General features: G+C 42.4%; 1 protein-coding gene across 3 annotated transcripts; it reads left to right on the top strand.

The window, feature by feature from the left end:
* The first annotated feature begins 8,229 nt into the window (after positions 1-8,229).
* On the top strand, positions 8,230-12,626 carry ARMCX2 (armadillo repeat containing X-linked 2). 3 transcript variants are annotated; one of them, XM_066250052.1, is made up of 4 exons: positions 8,230-8,317; positions 9,481-9,580; positions 9,816-9,960; positions 10,322-12,626. In XM_066250052.1, the coding sequence occupies exon 4, from the start codon at positions 10,450-10,452 to the stop codon at positions 12,223-12,225; it is 1,776 nt and encodes a 591-aa protein (XP_066106149.1). In that variant the 5' UTR covers positions 8,230-8,317; positions 9,481-9,580; positions 9,816-9,960; positions 10,322-10,449; the 3' UTR covers positions 12,226-12,626. The 3 variants fall into 3 exon arrangements, with proteins under 3 accessions (XP_066106149.1, XP_066106150.1, XP_066106148.1); XM_066250053.1 differs by lacking the exon at positions 9,816-9,960 and having other exon boundaries at positions 10,340-12,626; XM_066250051.1 differs by lacking the exon at positions 9,816-9,960.
* The last annotated feature ends 637 nt before the right edge of the window (positions 12,627-13,263 follow it).

Genomic DNA, 13,263 nt, shown 5'->3' with positions numbered 1-13,263 from the left:
TGGAGGCAGGATTCTGAAATTGCGGAGAAGTTGGATCTGGGAGGGGGAAAGTGTTGACAATGAGGGAAGAAGATAATAAGTCTTAGGCTTTTCCTTCTCTTACATGGACAACCCCCACCCATGGACATGGACCAGCAGACATGGACAGACAAAAGCCAGACCAGACAGGAGCAAACAAGAGACAATGGGGACTTAGTAGTGCTCCGAATGCATCGGAATGTGGGCCCAAACCCTGAAACTTTCCCCTTCTCAGGTCCCGGTTAATCAGGCCTATCTCTCAGCTAACAGTCTCCCATCAATCAGCTCCCTAATAACTGCTTCCTCTGCTCGGCTTTCTCAAGTCACCCACGCCTATCATTTCTCAATTCTGCTGCGGGCATTGCTTTTCGTTACAAAGCACGAATTTTAAAAAGACGCTGGGTTCCGTGCCCCCATGGCGAAACAGAGAAGCGCCTCCAAACTCGAAATTGTGGCTGCCACTCTTTACCCTCCACCTTCACTCTAGGAGTCTCCACTCAATACCCTCTCAGCAGCCTATGCGGAATCAGCACAGGTTTCCTACTGGTCCTCCTCCTCCTTTCACGCCCTGTCAAGGCCACCTACCTACAAGGAAACAGGGGGCTGGTTACCTGAGCGGGAACGGATATCTGAACCGAGACTACAGTACATAGGCTCCTGGTCACGTGGTGTCACGTCACTGGTGAGTTCAGTTTGGCTCCCAGATTTTTCTAACTCTTATTAGAAAAGCAGACCGGCGCCCACTCTCCCCTTCCCCCTACCATCTGCAAATCACTGTCGCTTCTTTTAGTCTTCGTACAGCCAGCAAACGTGCTGTCTTTCTCTGACGCCTGCAAAGGGCAGCTTCTTCTCCTGAGCTATGGAACAATTCTACTGCTTCTTTGTGGAAGTTGTTCCATCCTTTTTTCTGTTCCCTCCACCCTTTTTTTTTTCTGGAATCGCTACCGTCTACCTCTGCAATCCTAATAAATATTTGGAATTGGGAGTGGAGAAGAGGTGTCAGGAAAGGAAGCAGAAAGTAGGAATGGTTTTTATTTTCTTGTTACCACTATTCTGTTCTCTTTTTAGACAAATGTGCATTACTTTTCTTATTAGAAATTGTAATAGAACTATTTTCATTTAAGAAAAAAAAAGATTCACATTTTAAAAAATAAGAAAAGCATTTATCCATACTAACAAGTGTGAAGTGGTATTTCGTTGTGGTTTTTATTGACGTTTCCCACATAACTAGTGATGTTGAGCATTTTTTCACATATCTGTTTTTCATCTGTGTGTCTTCCTTGGAAAAGTATCTATTTTTTGTTGTTGACGTGTTTGTCTTATTTATATATTTTGGATATCACCGTCTTATAGAAAGTATTATTTGTTAATATCTTCTCCCACTCGGTTGGTTATCTTTTTGTTTTGTTGGGGTTTTTTTGCTGTGCAGTAGCTTATTAGTTTGGTACAGTCTCATTCATTTATTGTTTTACTTCCCTTGCTTATGTGGTCAAGTTCACAAAAACCCTACTGAGACCAACATCCATAAACTTTAGTGCCTATGGTTTCTTCTATGTATTTTATTGTTTCACATGTTATATTTAAATCTTTAATCCATTTTGAGTTACCTTTTGTATATGGTGTCATATAGCAATCTATTTTACTTGTTTTGCAGACAACTTTCCAGTTTTCCCAACTCCGTTTATTGAAAAACTTTCTTTTTTCCATTGTATGTTGTTAGCTCCTTTGCTTATAATTAGTTGCCCGTCTATATGTGGGTTTATTTCTGGGCTCTCAATTCTATTCCATTGGTCTGTTTTTCTTCCAATACCATACTTCTCACAAATATTAGGGAATCAGGGACCATACTTTCAGCCTTTTGTATAGTGCATTTTCACCAATGAAATAAAAGTTGGTTTTGCATCTCATTTGCATAATCTAACAACTTTCTTTGACTTGTTTGCTTTTATGATGTTCTTGTTTAATTTTAAAAAATCAAATGCTTCTTTTTTAATTGTTTCATACTCATTTTGAAATATCTTTTAATGTTTGTGAGCAGTATACTATCAGTAAGACAAGAAATAAGTGTTGAAGAGGATGTGGAGGAAAGGGAACCCTTATACATTAGTAATGGAAATGTAAATTGGTACAGCAAATACAGAAAACAGTATGGAGGTTCCTCAAAAAGTAATAGAGCTACCATATGACCCAGTGATCCCTCTTCTGCATACCTAGCCCCCAAAATTTGAAAATCTAGATATATGTACTCTTATGTTCATTGCAGCATTGTTCACAATAGCCAAGACAGGTAAACAATCTAACTGTCCTTTAATGAATGACTGGATAAAGATATGGTACATATATACAGTGGAATACTAGTCAGACATAAAAAGATTGAGTATTGTTATTTGTGTCAACATGGATAGATCTTGAGAATATTATGCTAAGTGAAATAAGTCATGCAGAAAAGGATGAGAAATGCATGATTTCACACAAATGATGAATTTAAAACAATAAGTAGCAAATAAAAAACTAAACAAAAGCTTGTAGATACAGACAACAGAATGGTGATTACTATAAGGAAAGGCAGAAGACAAAAGAGGGTAAAAGGGATCAAATACATGGTGACAGAAGATTAGATTTCAGGTGGTGAGCACACAATAAAGTATACAGATGATGTATTATAAAGATGTACACCTGAATTTCACATAGTGTTATTAACCAATGCTACCCTAATAAATGTAGCATTTTTATTTAAAAATGTAAAAAGACATCATATACAATATTTCTCACTGCATAATGAGTTTTACACATGCCACTCAAAGCAATCTTAATTTCTTCTACCTCTTATCACATGACAAAACCCTGATTTAACTAATTACTTGCCTGAAAGTTTACAAATCTGATAATATGATATAACTAACTAGATTTTAATTCTGGAATGCGAGTTTGAAAGTCATGTATTCATTTATTCAACACATTTATTGATGACCTACTACGTATACTGCATTGCTTTTTTTGTTTTTTGTCTTCTTGTTTTGTTTTGTTTCTGGTGAGAGGAGAGGACATTGTGAGGCAGACTCCCACATGCGCTCTGATGGTGATCCACATGGCAACTCCATCTGGGGCTGATGCTGGAGTACCAAGCTATTTTTAGCATCTGATGCTGAGGTGCTCAGACTAACCTATCTATCCTCAGTGCCAGGAGCCATGCTCGAACGAATGGAGCCACTGGTTGTGAGGAAGGAAAAGGGAGAGAAGAGGGAGAAGGAAGGAGGAGAAGCAGATGGTGGCTTCTCTTGTGTACTTTGACCAAGAATTGAACCCAGAACTTCCATACCCTGGGCAGATGCTCTGTCCACTGAGCTACTGGCCAGGGGCTGTGGTGCATTGTTCTTGATGCTGTGGCTACAACAATGAACAAAGCAGATATAAATGTCTAATCTCTTGGGCTTTACATTTTAGTAAGAGAATCAAACCATAAAAATACAAAATATATAATATATTATTAATGATACATACTAAAAAGAAAAAAATTAAAAGTAGGAAATGATATAAAAAGTTGAGATGGATTAACTTTTAGATAGGAAAGGAAAGAATCACTAGAAAGATGACCTTTTTATAAATATCTGAAGTCAGTGAGGAATGGTGATATCTGGAGGAAGAATATCCACAGGAGGAGAAGCAAATACAAAGGTTCAGTGAAGGCAAGAAGTCCACTATGTTTGAGGAACATCAAGGAGGCCAGGATGGCTGAGCTAGAAGAGCAGTAAAAGATGAAGCAGAAAGATAACAGTATAAGTCCTGACTGTATCAAACTAAAAAGCTTCTGCACAGCAAAAGAAACTGACAACAAAATAAATAGGCAGCCAACTAAATGGAAGATAATATATGCTAACAACAGCTCCAACAAGGGGTTAACATCCAAAATATACAAAGAACTCACAAAAATATGCAACAAACAAGCAAACAATCCAATTAAGAAATGGGGAGAAGACCTGACCAGACACTTCTCATAAGAGGACAAACAAATGGCCAACAGATAAACAAAAAGATGCTCATCTTCACCAACTATTCGAGAAATGCAAATCAATACCACCCACAATGAGATGCATGTCACACCTGTTAGATTGGCTATTATCAACAAGACAGGTAATAACAAGTGTTGGAGAGGCTATGGAGAAAAAGGAAACCTCATTCACTGCTGGTGGGAATGAAAATTAGTACAACCATTATAGAAGAAAGTATGGTGGTTCCTCAAAAAAAATTAAGAAAAAATTATCATATGACCCAGTAATCCCTCTACTGGGTATCTACCCCCAAAACTCAAAAACATTGGTTTGTAAAGATACATGCATCCTCATGTCCATCACAACATTACTCACAGTGTCCAAGATATAGAAACAACAAAAGGATCCCTTGATAGAGAATTGGAGAAAGAAGTGGTACATATATACAATGGAGTACTATTCAGCCATAAGAAATGATGACCTAGTGACATTTATGACAACATGGATGGACCTTGAGAACATTATACTGAGTGAAATAAGTAAATCAGAAAAAGCTAAGAAATGTATGATTTCTCACATAGGTGGGATATAAAACTGAGACTCATGGACATAGATAAAAGTGAAGTGGTTACCAAGGGGAAGGGAATGTGGGGGAGTGGTGCAGGGAAGAGGGTGGGGAAATGAAGTAAAGAGGGACAAATATAAAGTGATGGAAAATGATTTGACTTTAGGTAATGGGTACACAACAAAATCAACTTTTCAAATGCTGTAGAAATGTTCACTTGAAACCTGTGTATTATTATTGATCAATGTCACCCTGTTAAAGTTAATTTTCTAAATAAAATTTTAAAATAAAAAAAAACATGTAGGCCCTGGCTGGTTGGCTCAGTGGTAGAGTGTTGGCCTGGCAAGTGAATGTCCTGGATTCAATTCTGGGTCAGAGCACACAGGAGAAGTGTCCATCTGCTTCTCCACCCCTTCCCTCTAGCTTCTCTCTCCCTCTCCCTCTTCCCCTCCTGCAGCTATAGCTCAATTGGACCAAGTTGGCTCCAGGAGCTGAAGATGGCCCAATGGTGTCTGTCTCAGGCACTAAGAAGAGCTTTGTTGCTGAGAAACAGATCTACATCCCAGATGGGCAGAATATTGCCCCCTAGTGGGCTTGCCTGGTGGATCCCAGAGCACACGTGGGAGTCTGTCTCTGCCTCCCCTTCTCTCACTGAAAAAAAAAAAGAAAAATAACAATGTTGTAGAGAGTAAGGCCTTGTCAATTATAGTAAGAACATTTGCATTTACTTTATATGTTATGAGAAGACCATGAAGAGTTTTAATTCAGAAGATGTATTGAGAATTGACTATATTATAGAATGCTAAAGTTATAGGGAGGCTGGCCTATTTATACCTTTTGTGAACTGCTAAGACCACAGAAGTTATGACGTGCTTCCATTTACTGACATTACTTCTTTATACTTGTTCTTTTTTCTTCAGTACAGGTAAACATAAATGAAAGTACCCTTGGAAAATATATCAGAGAATATATCAGAAACAGCAAAATTTACACTAAATGATGAAACAAAAGAGGCATTTCAACTTTCTTCAAAAACAAGATAAGAAGCTGATCAAGCAGCACCACTACTCAACTTAGTTCTGGAGGCTCTGGTCAATATAACATACACAGAAAAAGAAAGAAAAAAAGTATAAATATTGTAAAGGAAGAAATGAAAAAATCATCATTTTTAGATGGCTATGTATACATATTTCAAAAACTAAAAGTATCACCTGAAATCTATTAGAATTAATGAGACAGATCACAGACATTGGCAAATAAAAAATAAATATATAATAGTATATAACATTTTCCTTAAACAGAAAATTAACTGTACCAGAAGCTGTAATTGGAGAAAAGACTAGCATTTCAGCAACAAAGACTACTACATACTTAGGAAAAACCTAATAAGTAATAGAAATTACTTAGCTGAAGAAACTTACAAAATTTGAATTACAAACACAAAAATAGATTTGAGCAAAGTGAAGAAATATCTTATTCATGGGAGGGGGTCTCAATGTTAAGATGTCAATGTTCCTCAAATTAACTTGCAGACTTACTATGGTTACAATACAAATTCCAAATACGTATTGTTTATTATTGCTCAATTTGGTTAATAGGCACAAATATACTTACTAATATGTTCATAAAAAGAAAGTTAGTAGTGGCTAGGAGTGGAAAACATGTTATTTCAGATATGTCCTTATTGTTTTGAATATTTTAACCACTAGTATTTATTATTATTGTTATCAGAATGATAATAACTATTCCTAAAAAAAATATTCCTAATCTGAACTGTTATGTAGAACACAGACTCTCAAAGCCATTGTATTGGTTCTCAATATCTGGGGGAGTTGACACAGACCTCTTGAAAAACTGATGAAGTCAATGACCTTTCCTTTTGGAAATAAAATGCACTTAACCACACACACATTCACAAACAAAACCTTGCATAGAATTTCAAATAGACCACAGAGATGGCCAGTTGGGAACGCCTACTCTAAGTTAATCAGAGTGATCAGTGGAGAGAGTCCCTAACAGCACAGCATATATTTGGCCGAGGAGAACACTGAAGTGGCACAGGCTGAAGGTCATGAACCCATGGCAAGGCTAGCTTCTCCCTGAGTGTTTTGCAGTGAGGAGGCCAGAGGTGAGAGGAGTTTGCACCTCTCAAGCCAGGTGGTAGCAGCAAACAGTGCTAGGAGCAATGTTAACTCGTTAGCTCGGGCAGCATGAATGAGGGCAGAGTAGGCAGACCTGGGCACTTTCTTCAGTAATCACTTATCCAGCCTTCATGGAAACCCACAGATGCAGGGGTAGATTGGAATAGCAATCTCTTCTATGCATTTCTGAGTTACCTCTGAGAATTTAGGGTGTGTGTGGGGGGGGGAAGAAACCAAAGCCATTTACTTAGGTTGGTCACTTGAATAAAGGTGACATTTACCACCTTGGTCACCTGTCCATGTGTACATTTGGACTGAGCAACAGAGTCAGGCACCTGACTGCAGAGGATGAGAGGTTCTGGCAGATGGGACTGGGTAGAGAAGCAGTACCTTCCCCTACCCCTGTGACAGGACAGGGAGGTTTTGACCATCTCTGCCTCCATCAGAGCTAGCATTTCCTTGGCCTGACAGCTATTCCTTTTGCCCAGAGCTGAATCACAAAACTGGAACTTTAATCCAAGGACAAGGAGTTCAAAACATTTAGCCATTACATTACAGAAAATTTACACAGCAGTCAGCAATGGTTTGGGAATGTTAAATAAATGTACTTCTCTAATAGAACTAGATAGAATCATATATTTGTCCAACTTAAGATCTGTCCCAGAAGGGGAAAAAGTAGGATATTATTTGTACAAAATAAGTAAGATAAAAAAGTGAACATGTTTCCATAGACCAATGTACAGGTCATATGGAAACAAGGTTATCTTGTTGAGAAATTTTCCATTTTTAGATGTTCAAATACCTTACCATGTTTTGAAAACTATTTCCTATGTGGCCAATAGAATTCATTTGCTATGTGGTAAAAATTAACTAAAATTAATGGTGCCTTCCAATGTTAATGTGAAATCTTTTTTATAAAATGTGCCCACCGTTTTTTTTGTTGCTGCTTCCCACACTGAACTCTTGTTGCATTTTCTTACTATAATAATAAAAGGTGGTGCTACCTTTGAAAACAATACCGAGTTGTGATACAGAAGTTCAGCCCCCGTGCCCACTTCTTGTCTCCTTTCTGACACTCTGTTCCTTGCCTGTACTGGCGCAGGGGCCCAACTACAAGAGAAATGATGGGCACTAAGTGACCAGGGATTGGAAATGGAGCGAGGGGAGAGTGTCTAATTGCCCACAGAGGATGAGACAGTTCCCCAACAACAAAAAATGGTAAAAGAAATTGTCAATGCCCGGAAAAGATACATCTGCCTCTGGGGTAACCAGAGAAAAGCAAATTCTAACACACGGAAAGTGGGCTACTTTTGGCCTCTGAGACTACAAAGACAGAAAAATGAGTGACAGGACCCGATGTGGTAGGGCGAGGTGGGAGCGGCGGTAAAGGAGGCTTGTGTTTTTGGTGGGAGTGGAAACTGGGAACCCAAGCTTACTGGCGAGGTGGCCCTCACGTGACCAGGAGCTGACGTGGGCAAAGGTACTTAAGGCCCTGACCGCCGTCCTCCGTCCTCCTCTGGGTACCAACTCTATTTCGCGGCGCACTGCCGTGCGTTTAACCCGGGCGAGGAGGAGGAGGAGAAAATTCCCCCAGATCCGGGCAGGTGGGTGTGAGGGTGGGCATGGCCTGGTACCCCTGAAAGAGACAGGCCTGAGATGCCGGAGTTTGAGGCCGCGGGCGTCTCCGCCTTGCTCGCTCCTCACTGGCTCTTCAGACCCCCGCGCTCAGTCTCGGCTCATTTTGGTGGGCCGCAGGGAGAGGGGGAGGTGGGGCATAAAAAAGTGATATACTTGCGGAGAATCCGCTTACTTCCTCTCCCAGCCAGTGTGTTTCCGTTTTGTTTTTGACACTTAGGTCTTGCACCCCACATCCTGTCCTTTTTTTGAGAGGAGGGAAGGGAAATAAACGTGGCAACGCAATAAGGCCGGCGGGGAGGTTGGGAAAGGGTGACCGGAGGGGCACGCAGTTTGACAACAATCTGGCCGGTTCACTCCCACTCTCACTTTGCAAATACCTTCTCCCACCCCATCACCGTCCCCGAACCTTCCCCTCTCCCGCCCTGGCCGGCCCTCTGTCCTTTAGGGGGTGCTGGAAAATGGGTGTGCCAGCCTCCAGAGGGGAGATGGAAGGTCTGTCTGGTATTCACAGGAGGGAGCCTCTGAAAGAATCCGGTATTAAACCGCCGTTCTAACTCCCAGGCTGCGTTCCAGACACCTCCGGCCCTCACAGTCCTTCACCTCCGTTTCTGTAGCCCTGGGAAAAGATTTCGGGTACCCTGGCGGGAGAAATGGCGGTTAACCGGGTATTTGAGAAGGGGGTGGGAGGCGGAGCTCAGAGCAGAGAAAACAGTGGAAAATCACGACCCTCAAACCGAAAGGGCAGACGTTGGATCTGCTGTTCTGCAGGTTAATGCTAGTCCTGGGGTGCTGGAGACTGAAGGACTAGTGGTCACAGGACGGGGACACTAGATTGCTTGGCAGTAATGCCCGGTCCTGCTTCCCATCCAGCTTTCACTGCACCCTTGCCCCGCCCCCTCCTGCTACAGTTGCAGGCGAAGGGGTGTGGTTGTCTGTCCGGGAGAAATGGCGGATTGGGGGGCGGGGCAAAGAAGGAGGGGTTGAGTGCCTGGGGCGTCTGCGCAGCAGTGGGGGATTGAGGTGGAGGAGGGTGAGAAGAATTGAGAGGTGGAACCATCTGTCATTCTAATAGGTGTCTGCTAAAAGGCAATTTACTGGGACTTGTCCTGGGTTTTGTTCCATTCACTAGGCTACAACGTCGGCTGTCTATACTTCTGCCCTTCGGTATGTCCTTACGATGAAGCGCTAACTGAACGGAAGGAGGGAGAAACTGCCCTGAATCCTTTGAGGTTAGTGTGGGGGTGAGGACTGTCTGGGAACCCCTGATGTAGGTGTGGCAGAAACCAGAGCAGATCTAGGACCAGCAGTTTCTCTTCTCCCATCTTCTTTACGAGTCACCCTTGCCCTGGGCCTGCCCTTTATGGTCCACTGTAAGGGTTGTGGCATTTCCCTTAATTAGTGGTTCCAGGAGGAAAGGGTAGCAATGGGAAGAAGAAGCCTGTGAGAGAGAAACTTGGCCTACAGGGGTTAAAATCAGGAAAGGAAGCAGAATTCATCTACCAAAGACCCCAAAACACCCTTTCTGGAGGATCACCCCGCAAGTCCGTCTGCCTTTTGGACCCTGCACAACTACCGTGGAAAAGGGTAAATGCTCCTGTGCAGCAGACCGGTGCGTGCATGAACATCATCTGGAGATCCTTGGGGTCTTGTGGGGGAGGACCAGAGCAGAATCTGGGATCTCTACTGATTTCCCAGCTCTCCATCAGATTTCCTGATGCTATTACTGTTTTCTCATTCCCCATTTGAGTGCTGGGAAATGGTGTGTTTTGACATTGAGCAGAGCAAGCTAGGGGTGAAGATGGGAAAAACGTTGGACAACCAGGGTTCTGAATCAACAAACCCAAGCCTGGGTACTGTCTGGGTACTAACCAACCCAATAAGCATTAAGACCACAAACTCTCCTCTAAGTAGGCCTGGTTAAGCACAAAGTGAGCCAGAGCTCTAAGCCTCATTTCTATTCTTTACTTCAGGTCCTGCTTGGCTTTCAGGCTCTACAGATCTTGCGACTGTGAGCAGAAGTGCCTTGCCCTGACGTGCACACATCCTGCTTACGCAAACCAACTCCACGACCAAATCAGAGCATCATACCAGCTGCACCATGAGCCGAGTTCGGGATGCTGGCTGTGTTGCCGCTGGGATAGTGATCGGGGCAAGTGCCTGGTACTGTGTCTACAAATATGCCAGGAGAAGAAACCAGACAAAGAAGAGACTGGCCAAGCCCAAGACCAGGTCTCTGGCTGGGACTGGAGCCAGGGCTAGATCCGGACTAAGGGCTGGATTCACAATTGACCTTGGGCCAAGATTCTGTCCCTCAACCCCAGTCAGCACTGGGGCAGAGGACAAGGCCCAGGATGAAGCCTCTGCCCTGGACATAGCTGCAGCTGAGGTAGTGGCCCCAGCTGCATCCAATGTTGAGACTCAGAGTGGGGCTGGAAGTCAGGCCCCGGAAACAGAAGGGGCCTCGGTCGAGCCTCAGACAAAATCAGTGGTTGGGTCAGAAATGGCTTTAATGGCACTGCCTCCTGGGGAGGCAGACGCCCTCACAGTGGCAGGAACTCTTAAACAATCAGATGCCCCAGGCACAGCAGAAAGTCCCAGGGCGTCAGCGGTGTCTCCTGGGACAACAGCACCTACTGAGGCAGCAGTTACCGAATCGGCAGATGCTCCTGTACCGGCAGCACTTTCTGGGGCTGCAGAGGCCCCTGGGACCTCAGGGTCCCCTAAAACAGTGGCAGCCACCAAGAAAGCAACTCCTGGAGCTCATACTGGAGCTATACCTAAGGCTGGATCAGGGAATGGAGCTGGACCCAAAGGTGGAGTTAAGGGAGGAACCAGGTCCCGGAATGGAGGCAAGGGCAAGGGCAAAAAAAACAGCAAGGTTGAAGTAGACCAACTGGGGCTGGGATTCCGCCCCGGGGATGGGGCTGCAGCAGCTGCTGCGGCCTCCGCTAACGGGGGACAGGCCTTCTTGGCAGAGGTCCCTGACTCTGAGGAAGGGGAGTCTGGGTGGACTGACACAGAGTCGGAGTCAGATTCTGAGCCTGAGACCCAGCAGAGAGGGAGAGGGAAGAGACCCATTCCCATGCAGAAGCGCCCCTTTCCATATGATATTGATGAGATTCTGGGTGTCCGCGATCTCAGAAAAGTACTTGCTTTGCTTCAGAAATCGGATGATCCTTTCATCCAACAAGTAGCTTTGCTCACTCTGAGCAACAATGCCAATTATTCATGCAACCAGGACACAATTCGAAAATTGGGAGGCCTCCCAATTATTGCAAACATGATCAACAAAACTGATCCCCACATTAAAGAAAAAGCCTTAATGGCCATGAATAACCTGAGTGAGAATTATGAAAATCAGGGCCGGCTTCAGGTATACATGAATAAAGTGATGGATGATATCATGGCCTCAAACCTGAACTCAGCAGTACAGGTAGTTGGACTAAAATTTTTAACAAACATGACTATTACTAATGACTACCAGCACCTGCTTGTCAATTCTATTGCAAACTTTTTTCGTTTGTTATCTCAGGGAGGTGGAAAAATCAAGGTTGAGATTTTGAAAATACTTTCAAATTTTGCTGAAAATCCAGATATGTTAAAAAAGCTTCTCAGTACCCAAGTGCCATCATCATTTAGTTCCCTCTATAATTCTTACGTGGAATCAGAAATTCTTATTAATGCTCTTACTCTATTTGAGATCATCTATGACAACCTCAGAGCAGAAGTATTCAACTACAGAGAATTCAATAAAGGTTCCCTTTTTTACTTATGCACTACTTCTGGAGTGTGTGTTAAGAAAATTAGAGCTTTAGCAGATCACCATGACCTTTTAGTGAAAGTGAAAGTTATAAAATTAGTTGACAAATTCTGATTGATCATGAGCTCTCAAAAGACTTGAATGAACATCTTGGATTTGCAGTCTGGAAGCAATGAAAATGGAAAGTTACTGCTTCTTAACTTGCTTATATTGTAAAATGATCCTTTCAGCTGCCAGTTTTGAATAATGTATCATCCAGAGTGATGTTACCTGTAACAGTTTCCAGCTTTAAGCTGAATCATTTTATGAATACCAAATAAATAGCCCTCTTATACTGAAAACACATTTGTGACTTTAATCCTGCTGCTTAATGGAAATATTTTTACTGGTTCCTCTATGTGAACTGACAGTGAACTTGTCTGTCATTAATAGCCTACACTTTTATTTTTTTTTTTGTCTTAAACGTATCCACCAAAGACTTGATTTGTGTATCATCAATAAAGTTGTATGTTTTGACTGACAAAAAATTGTTCTCCTATTTGAATTGAAAATCTAACTGGAGAGATAAGGTGCATAAATACACAGGGATTTCTAACAGTTCCTAGGCAATGTCCATTGTGAAATATATGCTGTCTGGCTAAATGAGGTAAAAGTTGCTAGAAAGCTTCAAGGAGTAAGGGCACACCTAAGCTGGGCCCTGGAGGAAAGCATAAAAAAACAAGGACATTCTAGGAGAGGCAAATGGCTTGACGAATGGCTCAGAGGTGAGAAATCTGTTCCTGTGATAGGAAGGTAACCAATTTAATGGGAATGGGAGCTGTAGGAAGAGGAATGATGAGGGAGAGAGGTGGAAATGTAAAATGAGAAAAGTTTAGATAAAATCCTAACCCCAAATTGAAATACTGAGATATTATCCTGTCATAATCTGGTAGATACTGGATCTTAATGTCAAAAAGAAAAAATAATCTGGTGGCAATTTGAAAAACAGATTGGAGCTGGGTGAGAATTAGCTGTGGAGACTGTAAACAAGAATATTTTATAGGAACTCATGATAAACCAAGCATGAGATGACGAAGAGTGAAAAAGGGTGGTGACTATAACAACTCTTAGAGAATGATGGTAATAAGAGACTCTTACCAAAAAAGTACCAAG

Source organism: Saccopteryx bilineata, chromosome X, assembly GCF_036850765.1.
Source record: "Saccopteryx bilineata isolate mSacBil1 chromosome X, mSacBil1_pri_phased_curated, whole genome shotgun sequence".
Classification (NCBI taxonomy): domain Eukaryota; kingdom Metazoa; phylum Chordata; class Mammalia; order Chiroptera; family Emballonuridae; genus Saccopteryx; species Saccopteryx bilineata.
The sequence above is the reverse complement of the archived record's forward strand: the minus strand, read 5'-3'. Positions and strand labels throughout refer to the sequence as shown.

Coding starts and splice junctions, on each gene's coding strand:
- ARMCX2 (XM_066250053.1), top strand. CDS start 10,450: ATGAGCCGAGTTCGGGATGCTGGCTGTGTTGCCGCTGGGATAGTGATC.